At 39.6% G+C, this 17,124-nt stretch overlaps 1 protein-coding gene across 1 annotated transcript in view; it reads right to left on the bottom strand.

Annotated features, from left to right (window-relative positions):
• Positions 1-68: 68 nt before the first annotated feature.
• The window catches only part of LOC123753888 (uncharacterized), a 32,664-nt gene continuing 15,608 nt past the window's right edge, over positions 69-17,124 (bottom strand). The window contains exons 11-28 of the mRNA XM_045735839.2: positions 16,844-16,937; positions 16,350-16,445; positions 15,121-15,184; positions 14,344-14,452; positions 12,528-12,700; positions 11,546-11,604; positions 10,465-10,643; positions 9,833-9,920; positions 8,966-9,081; positions 8,435-8,641; positions 8,096-8,278; positions 6,956-7,068; positions 4,803-4,890; positions 4,441-4,632; positions 3,571-3,689; positions 2,168-2,258; positions 1,624-1,821; positions 69-754 (exon numbers count right to left, since the gene is read on the bottom strand). Coding sequence (XP_045591795.2) covers positions 486-754; positions 1,624-1,821; positions 2,168-2,258; positions 3,571-3,689; positions 4,441-4,632; positions 4,803-4,890; positions 6,956-7,068; positions 8,096-8,278; positions 8,435-8,641; positions 8,966-9,081; positions 9,833-9,920; positions 10,465-10,643; positions 11,546-11,604; positions 12,528-12,700; positions 14,344-14,452; positions 15,121-15,184; positions 16,350-16,445; positions 16,844-16,937 — 2,438 coding nt within the window. The 3' untranslated portion in view covers positions 69-485. The remainder of the gene's footprint in view (positions 755-1,623; positions 1,822-2,167; positions 2,259-3,570; positions 3,690-4,440; positions 4,633-4,802; positions 4,891-6,955; positions 7,069-8,095; positions 8,279-8,434; positions 8,642-8,965; positions 9,082-9,832; positions 9,921-10,464; positions 10,644-11,545; positions 11,605-12,527; positions 12,701-14,343; positions 14,453-15,120; positions 15,185-16,349; positions 16,446-16,843; positions 16,938-17,124) is intronic.

Here is a 17,124-nt window from a genome sequence, read left to right as displayed (position 1 = left end):
GACCATCACACAGATTTATTTACACAAACACCATATTCATTCATCCCATGTTAAAATATTTCAGCTATATTATCATTATATCCAATATATTCACAGTTATAATCAGTATATCCAATATATTCACAGTTATAATCAGTATATCCAATATATTCACAGTTATAATCAGTATATCCAATATATTCACAGTTATAATCAGTATGAACAAATATAACCAATTTTATGGTAATATGTATCAATATATCAAAAGTTAAATCGAGTTGATAATGGCCAAAGGATCGATTTACTGATGTCTGGGAAGTGAGGCGTGAGACGCAGTGTTCGGATCAAAACAATAACATTGACGGCGGCGGCGCCACGCCCAGTCAGTCAGTGTACCTGTCTTTGACACCCAGTCAGTGTACCCCTACCTGTCATTGACACGCGTAGCGGTACACCGCCTAACCACCGACCAAGGCTTCGTTAGTGATCCAAGCACATCAATATACTTAACCCAAGAGATCATCAGTAACTCTAATCCAGTCATATGTATACTCACGAGAACTCTCCTTATACTTACCAGCTACGCAACTGAAAGAAGTATCCTCCATGACCCAATCTGTGCCGTTGTAGGTGATATTGGTGCTTGGGACGCCCATAAGAGAGACAAAGCCGGATGCGCAGGAGTAGGTGAAGGTGGAGTTGACGATGTAGGGCGGGTCGGGCCCCACCAACACTCCAGCATTCACAGGCAGCACCACCGGTGTCTGGTTCGTGGCTGCTCCGGGAGAATGACACAGTTACAGTAGGTACTTTTAAAAGTTAAAAATCATTTAATGTTGTATATTATAATCTATATGAAAGGATATGTTTGTTTGCCCGTCTAAGGTCAGATACTTGGAACTGGCATATTGTATTCAGTAACTCTCAGTAACACCAAACTTTGTAGGGTTACTGAGAGGGAGAGGCGGGGAAGGGGGATGCGACCAACATTTACTACATGTTGGTCGAGGTACGTGGGTGATACCACGTTGAGATCTGTGTGCTGTACAGATGCATGTACAAATTACATATGTGCATGTACATATAAGTTACAGACTTATCCGTCACAGTCAGGGTTGGCCCCATCACTCCCATTAACATGGGGGTAAGCTTCCACGGCGTCCCCCATGACAAAAGGCGGCTAGAAGAGTCAATAGAATTATATAATTTCAAGGCACACTGGAAAAATATATAAATATATCTAATTTTATATTTATAAGAGAACGTCTGTCAGATTGTTCATCCAAGGCTTGAAGCCACACGCTTGGGGCAAGCCTCTCCCAAATTTGCAGGGTGAATGGTATGGGGTACAAGACGAATATAGGCTGGTCGGGGATGTCCTATTAAGATGGGGTCGGGCCCAATAGTGACTCACGTAATTGGTGAAAGGTGGCTGACCGAGTCCCTAGAAATTCAATGAAGGTGAATTCAGTATTATATTTTCCCATCATAATGACCCATCGAATGATCGGATGATTGATCTGTCGTACAACCTCGATATTTATTCTCGGCCATGTATGTCACTAAGGAGACGGCGATTTCTTGATCGTCAAGAAGTCCAATCCAATCATATATGTACTTAAGAGAACTTGTGTTTGTACTTACCTGCTAAGCACCTGAAAGAAGCGTCATCCATGACCCAGTCAGTGCCGTTGTAGGTGATATTGGTCTCTAGAAGGCCGGTAAAAGAGACGAAGCCGGGTGAGCAGGAGTAGGTGAGGGTGGAGGTGATGGTGTAGGGAGGGTCCGGCCCCACCAACACTCCGGCATTCACCGGCAGCATCACCGGTGGCTGGTCCGTGGCTGGTCCGGGAGAATGACACAGTTACAGTTGGTAATTAGGTCCAGAATTGAGAGACTCTTAATGTTTTAATAAATATGTATATACTTGTGTGTGTGTATATAAACTCTTCGCCCCTCAAGGATTCGAACTTGGGTGACCATGGGTTGGTCCACTAACCATTGGTCATGGTGCTGTTAGTGGGGGAAACCCCTGGCGGCCTGGATTCAAGTCCTCTGAGGGGTCATTGAGTTATACTGTATATATATATATTGTATATATATACTGTATATATGACTACATTACAGACAGTAATTTTGCAATGTTTAAAGTATCATACTATAAGCAGAGAGTGAAGACGGTACTCACGCACACCACAGCTGGGGAGTGGTGCAGGGGGGTGCCAGAGCCCGTCCTCCCCACACCTCACCTCCGTCACGTTCCCAACCACCTGGCTCTCCTGGAAGTGGATTGTTAAGCATGTCTTATCATTCACTAGGACACTAGGAGCCTCGAACCACCGACCCCAGAACTAGGAGACAGTTTCTCTATTGACCACGTTACGAACAAGCCACAATAAGAGAGGGTGCCAAGGACACACCCCTGGTATCCAACTGGGACCCTGTCTTATTCGTGGGTCCTCGGTTAGGTTAGGTGCAGGCAATTTAGTACATCATTTTTGTGACGTGACAACTGGAGAGGACGACCTGGTGCTCGACGGTCTGCAGGAGCATATAGGTAAGCACAATGACAGTCACAATGTGAGAACGCTTCCATATTTTCCAGCCCAGCCTCCTGAAATGTTAGTACCTGTAACAACTATTTGGTCAAACGTACCAATATGTAGTGATGGATCTCCCTCCAGAAAATTACATTTTGTACTGTTAATTGTATAGAGTCCAAGAATAAAAGCTAGAAACTAAATTTAAACAGTCCTAGTCTATATACTGTATGTACTTTCTTAGGCCTAGGATTGCTTGGACAGGTTAGGATAGATTCTTTACTTACATTGCCGATTTTCTAAAAATCTATTTGGGCTAGTTCAATAATAACAAACATGAACTTTTGGGGTCTAACAGTACAAATTGGCACGACCAAGCAGTTGCTCTAAGTACAACCATTTTAGGAGAATTAGCCTACTTTTTTCATATTAACTATTTTTCATATTAACTATATCAAAACATTCTACCAATATTATTCGCATATATTATTAGAGCTTTCTGTTAACAGTGTATATTAATTAAGATAAACAAATATACTAAGCGTATATGCACCAAAAGTTGGGACTTTATGCAGGAAATATTATTTTCGCTTTTGATAGTATTAGTTTGACTTTGAACACGATCGTCAGACGATATTCAGGCCTCAAGTGAAGGGAAAGAAAGCTGTAACATTTGTTAAGACACGATTGTTTGATGTGGTGTATGAGGCGTATGAGAAGATAATTTAAACGATCGTCTTAACTAGTTTAAATCATAGTTTTTACACTAAAAACTAAATATCATGCTACCATTGTATTTTCAGGAATACTAGTTGTAATACTAACCATTGTCGGGGGATAGGAAATCTGACTAAATCGAACTACTGAGCGTCACCAGGATGTAGCCTACTTTCCGGGTACAGTACATGTTTACCGCTAACTAAACAGACGCATCAGGTGAAAGGAAAGATGCCCAACCATTTGTCCCGCCTGGGGATCGAAGTCGAGACCCCAAATTGTTAGTCGAGAACGTAGACTACTGCACTACAGAACTACACGTGTTCAAACTCACATTAAGGACCATGAGTTGATCTGGGTAGCACATGTACTGCAGGGAGGAGCCTAGTGCTCTGGTGCGCATCACTTCATGGGTCATATTGGCCCCGGGCTGAGGAGGAGCCTCTGAACACCCTGTAACCCGAAGAAGAAATAAATAACAAATAATATTGATTAAACGAGTGAAATTAACAAGCGAATGAAGTGAATTCATAGGTGAAGTGAATTCTAACCATTATTAAAATGGTTAGTATATGCACTGGGAAAAATTACAAACGGAAGATTCTTTGACCTATCAATATTTACCTGTTTGTATCTACTGGTTAGTGAGGTCTAGTTCCTTATTCTTCGCTTACTGGCCTTGTTGTATTTGTTGCATTATAATTTATTCTGACCTTCGAATTCTTTGCAGAATCTGGCTTTAAAGTTGTGGATTGAGTTGGCTTATACAACTTCTAATTTTATTTGTGGATAGGTCATGGGCTCAGCACTAAACCAATCCATGCATAAGTTTAAGAAGGTCAAACGATGCCATGAGCTCTAATCTCAATGTACATACACTGAAAATTTATTTTAGATTATAATTCCATTCAGGACTGAAATAAACTTGCTGGTTGTTCAGTAATTCGGTTATTATCATATTATCCTATTTTTGAGTCAGTCCCAGCTACCGGCAAAGAACCATCCGCTCAGCGCTCGGCCTCAGGATGTAAACAAACAGACCACGCGCGCTACTCTATATCTGAACACCTTCTGAACTTAAGGTACACAACAAAGTTAAGATATATATCTACACAATAGTGTTCAGAATTACCAATAGCCATTTTATTGGAAAAAACAAGAATCTTGTAGATAGTTTATGATATAGAAGGACATTGGAGATAACCTTTTTGGCACGGCGTTGGCAGACTCCAGCCAGATTGGTTGCAGATGAGTAACTGTGTGACATTGAGTGATATCGAGTCGTCCAGCATGAAGGCGTGAAGACACGTGACGTTGACTGTGTCTCCGAGAGTATAGACGGCAGTGCTGAGCCAGTCAGTGGTGGCGTTGGCTACCAAGGGCTCCCCTACACAGTCTGTTGGTGAGTGAGCTATTTAATACTTGCTTTCTTTCAAGATTATCTATATCTTGGATTATTGGTATTGTTATCTACCTATATGGTAGATTATTATCTACTCAGATCGTAGGTTATTAGTATCTACCCGTAACGTAATCTCAGAGTAAACTCTCGAAAGTGATACTCACAGTATGCACAGGGAGGCAGCGAGGCTGGGTTCCACAAGCCGTCAACTCCACAGGTGACTGTCGTCTCATTCAGCAACGACGTGCTGCCCTGGTATATAAGTGTTATAATAGCGGTCGTGTTAACAAACGTTTTTGGGAGTATGAACAGATTTCATTTCCTGGGATACAGCGTCATCGTATGGTATAAAAAATAAACATAATCTACACGTAAAATACTAGGAATGAGGTTTCTTGGCAGCAGTGGTTGAAAGTAAACATTGGCATTCATTGTGAATGAAGTTTACTTAAACATTATCATTCATTGAGAGTGAAGTTTACATGTACTGTACCTGCCTTTCCTCCTGTGTTAAATGTCCAAATTGTGTAAGTGTTTACATCTACCAGCTACCTATTGTACAGTTTAATAACTTAGTCCTAAGTATCTAACTTCAGCCTAACTATGTGCTTTACACCTTATGTGTTTAAGCACATAATCTAATTTTCCAATAATTACGTCTAATAACATCACTCTTATAAATGGGTGAATACATATTTCTTTCATGCATTTAATTTCATCATACTTTATGCACGAACAGACAGTAGGCTCTAAAATCTTGTACCGACACGAAAATCATGCCGTCACAGTGACGTCACTCCTCATGCACACCAAATATAAAATACTAAAGATTTATCATTATTTTCGCTAGGTTCGATTGGGTTAGATTAGGTATGTTTAAAAGAGTAACGATGACGTAAAGGGGTACATACTTGTCTCGGGTTTTTAGACCCTACTCAGAACAGAAGGGCGAGTTCTCTAGCACAAAATAAACAATATGGCTTCATGAAGTTTTAACAGTCTTAAAGCATCTCAATATAGTCTTTGTCTCACTCAAACATCTCAATATAGCCTCTCACTCAAGCATCTCAATATAACCTTTGCTTTACTCAAGCATCTCAATATAGGCCTTGTCTCATCCAAGAATCTCAATATCATTTTTGTCTCACCCAAGAATCTCAATGTAGCCTTTGCCTCACGAAACTATATGCAAAATTAAATTATAATTTGGCTATGAAGTAAACCATCCTTGATACAGTACAGAAAAGATTATTGTGGTTTATTTTCATGCCGTGTATGTGAGAAGTGTCTACTGTGGGTTCTGTTTCAAAGTTGTCTGTACTGTGGGTTCTGTTTCAAAGTTATCTGTACTGTGGGTTCTGTTTCAAAGTTGTCTGTACTGAGGGTTCTGTTTCACAGCTGTCTGTACTGTAGGTTCTGTTTCACAGTTGTCTGCACTGTGGGTTGTTTCACAGTTGTCTGTACTGTGCGTTCTGTTTCACAGTTGTCTGTACTGAGGGTTCTGTTTCACAGTTGTCTGTACTGTGGGTTCTGTTTCACAGTTGTCTGTATACTGTGGGTTGTTTCACAGTTGTGCATCTGTCGTTTATCGAAAGAACCTCCATTTCTTTGCATTTTCTGAGAAAATAGTTATTATAGAAAATATAGTTGCTATAGAAAATATAGTTATTATAGAAAATATAGTTACTTTTGAAAATAAAGTTATTGTAGAATATAAAGTTACGATATAATATAAAGATAAAAAGTTACGATATAATATAAAGCTAATTTACAAATTAAAGTTAATTTTGAAAAGGTTTAAGTTAGAAAATAAATTTAATTTAGAGAATATAAGTTTATATAGAAAATCAAGTTATCGTAATTAAGAAAATAAAGCAAATTTAGACAATAAAGTAAAGTTAGAAAAATAAGTTAAAATTAATTAAATTAGTTAGAATTTAAAGTTTAATTTTGGAAGTAGTTATTTTTTAAAATAAAGTCAAATTAAAAATTAAAGTTAATTTAGAAAATTAAAGTTAATTTAGAAAATGAAAGGTAATTTAGAAATAAAAGGTAACTTAGAAATAAAAGTTAACTTAGAAAATAAAAGTTACAGTTATAGTTATAAAAAAAAACAGGATTTTGTATACGTCTCCTACGAAATGAATAACAAGAGACTATTATTAATAATAGAAAGCCAAGAGGAAAATAAATGTCGTATAAATAGAACGAAATCTTATACTAAATTTGTCTCTATATCAGTTGAAGACTAACAATAGGGAAAAATGTCGGAAAAAAGTACTCTTCGTCTGAAAAGAGCACTTTTTTTTTTACTTACATTGAGCACCATAAACTCTCCGGTAGGACAAGTGTAGGGGATCGTAGAGCCCACGTTGTTGTAAGTGATGTTCCAGGTTGTGTTTGGCGGCGCCACGGGGTCATCCACACACGCTGTCGAGAACTAGGTATCAGCAGACTGTGAGGTATCAGCAGACATATATATATATATACCTTCCGAGCCTTCCTTCTTACTATGGGGTCAGTGACTTGGGTAAATACTGGTTCGGTAACAGGGTTGTTGATTTGTGGAACCAATTACCGCGTAACGTGGTGGAGGTGGGGTCCCTCGATTGTTTCAAGCGCGGGTTGGACATGTATATGAGTGGGATTGGGTGGTTATAGATAGGAGCTGCCTCGTATGGGCCAATAGGCCTTCTGCAGTTGCCTTTGTTCTTATGTTCTTATATTATGACAGACGTGTCTCTTCACGTCTAGTTGATGAGGAACGTCTTGTCTTGATTTCGTGTTGATAGCGTACATGTTGATGAAGCATTCTAGGAAATGTAGAATGTTCCGTAACGTCTCACTAGGCTTTCTTATCTTAAATGTAACTGATCATTTAACATCTCTCTCTCATCTTTCTCAATTTTTGGTAATCGATCTTTTAACATATTTATCTTTCTCAACATCATGTTATCCAGCTTCTAACCAGAATATCATTACTCTGTAAAAAATTTCATTCTACATTAGAGCGAATATTTCAAATTCCAGCTTCTACAGTCTAGATTTAATTCTTTCCATTTTTCTTTCTTAGACAAAGACAATCTTCCGGTCTCATTTGGCTCTAGGAAAGGTAACCCAACTTTATAAATAGACAGTTTCTTGCCCCATGTAATTCTCAGTTCTTTTTAGTGCCATCTGTCTCACAATTGCCCTTATACGCTCTACTTTGCCTCTCCTTTCTTTTATTTGCCCTACATTGTTTCTCATTGCTCATATTCACATTACCTTTTCCTTATTCGCCCTAACTTAACCTCATTCACCATTCCTCGCCTTCCCTAGTTCTCTCCAACAAACACGCGATGTAACTACAACGTTGTGACAACGTAAAAATAACCGTTACGTTGTGTGCTTGGTGCATGGGTCTTCACCCTGGTGGGGTAAAGCATCAACCTTCCAAATGGAAGTGTGGACTAACCTAGGTAGCAGGGCGGAGCCTGTGACCAGCCAGACTCCGTGCAGTCGATGAGTAGGCTGGTGACCCCGAACTCCACTTGATATCCCGGCAGACAGGTGGCGTTGACTTGAGACCCGTTGAGGTACATGGTATTGGCGCTCCAGTCCGCTGTGGCGTTGCTCACCAGCGGTGCTCCCAAACACACTGTTGTGGGGAGAGAAATGGACGGGGAGTTACAGAGGTCGGTTAGCACATTCCCCTTGCATCACAAGGGTCACCAGTACCACAAGAAATTAATGCCCCGAGTGTGTGGGGTTCGGTTATATATATATTTACAACACCAGCACTATCTATACCCACCATCACACGGTTCAACCACACTGGGGATGAAGGTGTAGTTGGTTTTCTTCGCGGTGACCACAGAGGAGCAGGTAAGGTTTTGGGTAGTGTTGAACGTCTGGGTGGTCATGTTGGCGGGGCAGGTGAAGCTGAGGGTTCCGTTCAGCTTGTAGGAGTTGGGCCACCTGGTGATGTTCATGCCCGAGGGCCACACAGGCTCCCTACACACTGACGGCACAACGGCAAGGGCTCACAGTTTAGATTTATTGTAAAAAAAAACTCCCACCAAGCATTTATTACTTATATGGGTTTACTTGCTAAATTCTACTGTATTGTTCACTATACTATTGTTCATTATGGAGTTGTTTAAAATATTATTGCTCATTATGGTATTGTTAACTACTATTGTTCATCATACTAGTGTGCTCTATACTTTTGTTCACTATATTGTTCATTATGCTATTGTTCATCACCTTACTGTTCACCTTACTGTTAATATTGTTCATCATTCTACACTATTGGGTCAACAACTGGTGAATCTGACTCACTCACCATCAAGCGGTACACAGTTTGCCACAGATGAGCCCCAGTCTCCCAGCTGTCCCAAGCAAGTCTTGGTGGCCCCGGTGTACAGCACGTTACCGCCATAGAAGTACCCAGGGTAGCACCTGTCATACACATACATGCATGCATCAAATACAAATACCAAAAGATTCATAGATATACATATGTATTGACGCGCCCATTGCTTGTGACTGAGTGAGTACCTAGGACTTGCCACCCATCTGTTCTAGGTGCGTGTATAGGCATTTCATTTATATTTCTACAGGTGTTTACCTTTGAAAATGGGGTGGCTTAGTTCTCAAATGTAGGAACACGAACAAAGACAGGAACACGGACAAAGTCATGAGCGTGGACAAAACTATGAATACGGGCACAGACAGGAATAAGAACACGGACAAAGATAGGAACAAGGGCGTGAACATGAGAACAGTTATCAACATGGATGAACAACTAATGAGCAAAGACATTACCAAAAACATAAGACGAATAAGAACATATACATACTAACAAATAAGAACATACACGAACAAACAAAACACATACATACGAACAAACAGGAGTACAAACACACGAACAAACAAGAACACATACACACGAACATACAAGAACAAGCACTAAAAGAAACAAGAACAGACACCCAAACAAACGAGAACAAAAACACAAAAAAACAAGAACACACGCATGCAAAGAAACAAGAACACACATACAGGAACAAACAAACAAGAACACATACAGGAACAAACAAACAAATATACACACGAGGATCCAAGAATATGTACGCACAAACACATTCGGACGAAGAAACAAGAACACAAACAGTGACGCACACGAACTAAAAAATGGACACAGACTTACTTGTAATTGGCGGTGGAATTGAGAGTAACTGAGTAGTTGTAAGTCCTCGTCATGTTGGCCATGGCATCAGGAGCAGTGTTCCAACACTCTGTATAAACGTGTTTACAGATTATTATTAAGAGAGAGAGAGAGAGAGAGAGAGAGAGAGAGAGAGAGAGAGAGAGAGAGAGAGAGAGAGAAGAGGCAGGAGCAGAGGCAAGAGATGAGGAAGAATAATAAGTATTGTTTGGGAAAGATGATGCTGCCACGCTATACTATATATTACGGTAGCATTATGATAGTGTATGAACAGCAAAGGTATTGAAAACATAAAATATATATAACGAAGACCTGGTTAATAATGAGTTTTATAAATATTTCTATATTGTATCCTAACTGATAAGTAATGTGTACGATTAGTGAAAAAAGAGTAATAAGAGTAAAAACAAGGAATAATAAGTTAAGGATAAGTTTAGAGCTTATATATTAATTATTAACAGTATAATCATATATATATGTTGTGTTTTGAATACCGGGCAGCGTGCCCCAGACACCTAACTGGGCACCAGTGCATCAGACATAATAGTGGGTATCGAACAGACTGCTGACTCTAACCCCTCATCCTGGGTACTAAACAACAGTCCACAACCCACCTTCTGGACCATAGAGCTGGCACACAGCATACTGCGTAGGTACAATCGAGGTGAGGTTTTCACTGATAAAGTACAGCGATTCATTGATGTCCAGCATGCGGAAGGAGCCGCCGCTACCCTGGGCCAAGCTCAGAATGTCGTCATTTGGAGCGTATATCCCTTGAACCGTTGAGTCTAGTCTGTAAACATAATATATAACATCTAAGATGTCCGTAATTTTAAACTTAATTATTCCATGCTTAGGTATATCTTGAAGCAATTATTCGCAAAATGTTATGATTTATCAACGATGCACAAATTTTTATGACGGAGCAACAAATCACAAACTAATTTCGTGAGAAACAATGAATAACACGCTATGATTTAGGAATGATTCATACAATATTTATAATATAATAAAACAATATAAATATAATAAAACAATATAATACAATATAATAAAACAAAGCCTCACAAAATAATGTTAAACAGGGGGTAGATTTCGTTGGAAATCATGTAAATATTGGTAAAGCCTATTCTCTTCTCTCCCACTGGTCAACATCCTCCTCTCGCGTCCCTTGTGTTGTGATCAGCGAGCAGTTCTCTCAGTAAACAATACTACCAAAGCATAGTACTGTCAATGAGCAGTTCGTACTGTTAGCGATCAGTACTATCAAGGGGAAGCTGCGTCGGGGTGGAAGGGGGGTGGCAGTACTATTAAGGAGAAGTTGTGTCAGGGGCAATACTATCAGATAGTAGTTGTGTCAGAGAGAAGAGTACTATCAGGGAGCAGTACTATAAAAATTAATATAATGGTAATGCAGCATGTGGGATGAATATCGTCATATTCCTACTCTCAACAGGCAATGTCACTTCCCCTAGTCTATATTCGTTTCGAAGTGTATCACATTCTCTCAAGGTGTAGTCAATATATATATATATATATGCCAGTGCATCATCCATGTTCTGTAAAAAATAAATCATACACCATAATAACACAATGTACCACAGTTGCATGCCTTACAATAACACTGCTCTTCCTGGTGGCAACACACCAGATATAAAATCCCATTAATAATACAGTTTTTTCCGAAATACTCACCTAAAGTTTAGTCCAAACAACACACTGATACCATTCGCCTGGAGAGGACCTACTGCAGTCTGGAACAAAACAAACAAAGTAACGTTTACTTAGTATGTTAATTTTCCAAAGCTGGTAAATCTTAGAAAGACCTTCTGGGTTAAGAATTTATTGAAACGCTATGTTTATATAATAACTGTTGTGTGGTTGACAGTTTGTATGTGGAGGGAGGGGGAGTAAGGGGTCATTACAGCGAGGAGCAGGAATGTCATTATTTTAATATTTAGTTTTCACATTGAACCTAATATTTCAAAATGAATATATTAATTCCTGGGTAATATGTACACACCCTGCAATACTCACTCACTCTCATACACACTCACTCACACACACACACTCACACACACACACACACACACACACACACACACACACACACACACACACACACACACACACACACACACACACACACACAACACACACACACACACACACGTGGGTAGATAAAGACAGGCTATTTAACACAAGGGGCACACGCACAAGGGGACACAGGTGGAAACTGAGCGCCCAAATGAGCCACAGAGATATTAGAAAGAACTTTTTTAGTGTCAGAGTGGTTGACAAATGGAATGCATTAGGAAGTGATGTGGTGGAGGCTGACTCCATACACAGTTTCAAGTGTAGATATGATAGAGCCCAATAGGCTCAGGAATCTGTACACCTGTTGATTGACGGTTGAGAGGCGGGACCAAAGAGCCAGAGCTCAACCCCCGCAAACACAACTAGGTGAGTAACTAGGTGAGTACACACACATACACACTCACTCTCTCACACACTCACTCTCTCTCACACACACACACTCACTCTCACACACACACACACTCTCACTGTCACATTCTCACTCACACTCACTCTCTCACACACTCTCACGCACGCACACACTCTCTCTCTCGTCCTGACACAACTCCACCCTGAGCCAGCTCACATAATATTCCCTCACCTTAACTAAGCCGACCAGGAAGTCGAGGACGTCGAGTGTCTCAGGGTAGGCGAGAGCAGCCCCCAGGCTGTTACAGGACATTAGAGCGCTCAGGAAGCTCCCCGGTGGAGTGACTTCCGTCAGCACAGTGTAGCACAGGCCCAGATGCGAGCTAAAGTTCCCCGGGCAGTAATCTGTGCCGCAGCGTTCAGAGAATATATGTGAAGGCGATGAGTCACAATAACATGGCTGAAGTATGTTGAACAGATCACACACTAGAAGGTGAAGGGACGACGACGTTTCAGTCCGTCCTGGACCATTTTCAAGTCGATTGTGAGAATGGTCCAGGACGAACCGAAACGTCGTCGTCCCCTTCACCTTCTAGTATGTGGTCTGGTCAAAATACATGTGAACACATATTGACGGAGTATAATGGGATCGAACCCGCGTCACCCGAACTCTTCAGACACGTGCACTATCGGTGGAGTTCAGAGACGCGGGTTCGATCCCGTGGTATGACTTCATTACTTCACAGATTAATCACATTCTAGTGTTTTCATTGTGTAAATGTTAGGTATGTTTTGTGATATAATTTTAGATACTCTTATGCTTGGTAATTACATTTAACGAGGGATTACCATGATTTTTTTATAATTCTGTAATTGATACAAATTAATAATTTACCTCAGTCATATTTCTTCATACCATGTTTACTTTTTTATTTTACTTATTCATAAACTTCAGTGAAGCTGAAATTTATCATTTAATTTGTGTTGTAATTTTATTGTGAATTCATTATATTTAAATAAGTGCGTGTTTATTATTCTTTTAAAGTTTATATAAAATACTGTGTTTCTTACTTTTGGAAGAAATAGTAAAGCTAATATTATTTTCATTACTAATAAAGCTGGAGAAACAACTATGTAGCCATGGTTATTAGTTCATTCTTACCTGTGTTTGCTATATTAATTCTTACCTTTTTTTATTTATTTTTTTATTTTAACTATAAGAAAATAAGGAGGGCTTGATTCCTGCCTTAGATAGCATGGTTCAGTAGTAGTAACAATAGACATTGTAGTGGCAGTAGTAGACACGTAGCAGTAGTATAAGTAATGAAGCAATATTCGTAGTAGAAGTAGTTATATTAATATTTATTATGGTCCTACGAGCCTTAACAGTAGTAGCAACAGTAGTGTAGTATTAACAAAAATTGATTCAGCAGAACAGTGACGTAGCAATAGTAACAGTAACAGCATTGCTATTATTTATGTGAGTTATATAGCTTTTATTTTTTATTATTTTTTTATAATAAAACTATTTTTTTTATAATAAATTTTGTTATTATTATTTATGTGAGTTATTTAGTCATTAGAGTAACTTCTTTGTTAATCCTGCAAACCAAATCTTGAAAATGTTATTGCCAGCATTGATCTGTCAACTGCAATATTGACGTTACTTTTTTCCAAGCAAAATGATCAAGTGTGTGTCTGTATAAAGTGAACAAGAGTTGATTGAGAGAAGGTGAACAAGTTGATCAAGAGAGTTGAACAAGAGAAAGAACAATCACTAAAACACAAGTGGTTCAGTGAAATTCAGGAATTCCTAATGGATTTAATAGCAAGTGTTCCGGATGAGGAGATTTACAAAACATGTTGCAAGTAAGAAAGATATACATCAAGCAATGCGCGAAAGCAAGAATTAAGAAAGCGTTGTGAGTGAAAATGATTGATGAAAGTGTTGCGAGAGTGAGATGAACACAAGCGAGGTACTTTAAGGTGTTACAAGCAGGTGATCACGAAAAAAAAAAGAGGAGAATTCAGGTGACATCAAAACTCACATGGTACTGTACACGAGGCGAAGGTGTCGTTCCTGTAACGGCTCTGAGCCCTGGCCACGATTGACGTCCCCTGTAAGCTGAGAGCCAAGCAGTCCAGATCTGCACTTCCCTGTCAACAATCCCAACTCTTTACCACATTTCCTTGCACACACACACATATTTGCACGATAATTGTACTTCATATTCCACCTCCATGACAAATCTCGCAGTATATTTGATTAGATTTTGTTGTTAGTGACATTATATTTCCCTTGCGCTAGGCGTCACGCATTGTAGGGCCCAACGTTGTCGTAACGGGAGAAATGGGAACTTCAATGGATTACACACAGAGATCACACTAACGTGATGCATCAAATGCGCAAATCCACAAGGGCCGTGACGAGGATTCGAACCTGCGTCCGGGAGCATCCCAGACACTGCCTTAATCGACTGAGCTACGACTGGGTAAAAGAGTTATCTGGGATGCTCCCGGACGCAGGTTCGAATCCTCGTCACGGCCCTTGTGGATTTGTTCACTTCAATAGCTGTTTGAAAATTGCCTACAAAACATATTGTAACGTACAGCTAAAGTTCAGAATGATATACAGGCATTATACTACGGATACAGGCACCACACTACGAATATAGACACCATGCTAAGGATGCAAGCATTCCACAAAGGATTCAAGTACCACACTGAGAATAGAAGGGCCACAGTAGAGTGTAGCTAGAATAGTGTACTCACCTAGTTGTGCTTACAAGTATATAGTGTATACAAGACAGAGGGCCACTACTTACCACACAAGTCTCTCCTGTGGCGCAGGTGTATGGTGGAGGTGGAGGATTGAAGCTAGAACCGTTGCTGCAATGTTGAAGAAAAATAAAAAAAACTAATTTAACCATATATATTTAAATTATTATATATAAGATTTTTATTCATGGTAATTTCAGTATATTTGTGCCTGATCAACATGGTGAGAAATTTGCTAAAGAACTTGAGGAGGTTACAGAATGCATTTTGTATTAATACCTAACAACACCCACTCATATGTTGAACTAACCTACACTTGAAATAATACAAAGGTTCCACACACATCTAGTACATTACCCGGCAACTATAAATCTGCCAAACCTGTTTCCAAACCAGTATTTACCCAGTTCTCTTCTGAATGTGAACTTACCCAATACGTGAGTATAATACCTGGGCAACCCGCGACCCGCTGCAACCTTCTCAAGTTCACAGTGCTTCTACGAACTCTGTTGAAGCCTCTCCATCAACATCTTTCACGTGTATATTAAGAGATATTATATTTTAACTAATCTCGAGACCAAATATATTTATTTGATTATATGACAGGTTCTTCTTATCTACCCTTTAAGCACAATAATTTATTTAGTAGCTCTCTGGGATAACTATCAAACGGGTCTCTGGGTGATAAGAGTAGTTCACACTATAGTAGTGTGAACTACTATAACAGTGTCACACTTATGATAAAAACTGTAATATTTTCATTAATGTGATTATATCCAATTAACGTAATTTGGGGAACATTAGCATCTCATGAGTGCAAATACTATATTGTATTACGTTTAAAGAACATTGTCAACATGTTATTTCTAACCTGAAGCATATTGCGTGCCAGATATACAAACTGGATAAGTTTCAATTCTACAAAAACTGGTCAATTCTGCTTTAGAAACATGATTGTTAGGTTTATGGAGCAAGTTACATATATCACAGATGTGGTGTCGCTGGACTGTTTCAAGCGTAATCGAGACGAATATATTAGTGGGTATGGAGCCGCGACGGGTCGTAAGGGCTGTGAGGTGGGGGAGGGGAGGGGGGTGTACGTACAAGATTGAAATTGAAATTGAAATAAGTTTATTGAGATAAAATACACACAAAAGGGATGAGGTAGCTCAAGGTATTTCAGTACAACGTGTTCATACATATATAGACACACATCACAAACAATAAACATATTGCCAAACATTCTGAGAAATAAACATATATATTTCCTACGTACAAGATGTGCCCAGTGTAGTAGAAGAGGTTCTGAGTGGCATTACTCAGCTCTTCCACGCTGGAGAACACCGCCAGGGACCCGTTCTTCTCTTTACACCTGCCATACACATAAGAACATAAGAACATAAGAACAAAGGTAACTGCAGAAGACCTATTGGCCCATACGAGGCAGCTCCTATTTATAACCACCCAATCCCACTCCACATACACCTTACTTATCACTTCATATATCTTATATACAGTTATAATGTTGATAAATGCAATGATAATTAAAAAATACAATAATGAGAATGTGAAGTAATAATTGCATTAATGATAAAAATAAGTGATAGTTATATTATTCAAGAAAAAGAAGAAAATGTGTCAGGTGAGCGTCTGAGATGCTCTTGGACGTAGGTTCGAATCCTCGTCACAGCCCTTGTGGATTTGTTCAAGAAAATGTGTATTTTACTGGTGGTGTTTCCCCACGACTCGGGTGAACGTTGGAATGCTTACTCGAGCGAGGCGCTGACGATGCCGTACTGGGGGATCTGAGAGGAGAACATGAAGCAGGCGCCCTTCACCTCGATGTATCCGGCAGGACATATCACTGCCAGGGGGAGAACAAGGATCACACTTGAAGACAATTAGATATCTAATATCTCAGACGTATCTGAGATACCTCAGACGTATCTGAGATACCTCAGACGTATCTGAGATACCTCAGACGTATCTGAGATACCTCAGACGTATCTGAGATACCTCAGACGTATCTGAGATACCTCAGACGTATCTGA

The sequence above is a fragment of the Procambarus clarkii genome, chromosome 6 (assembly GCF_040958095.1).
Source record: "Procambarus clarkii isolate CNS0578487 chromosome 6, FALCON_Pclarkii_2.0, whole genome shotgun sequence".
NCBI lineage: Eukaryota > Metazoa > Arthropoda > Malacostraca > Decapoda > Cambaridae > Procambarus > Procambarus clarkii.
The sequence above is the reverse complement of the archived record's forward strand: the minus strand, read 5'-3'. Positions and strand labels throughout refer to the sequence as shown.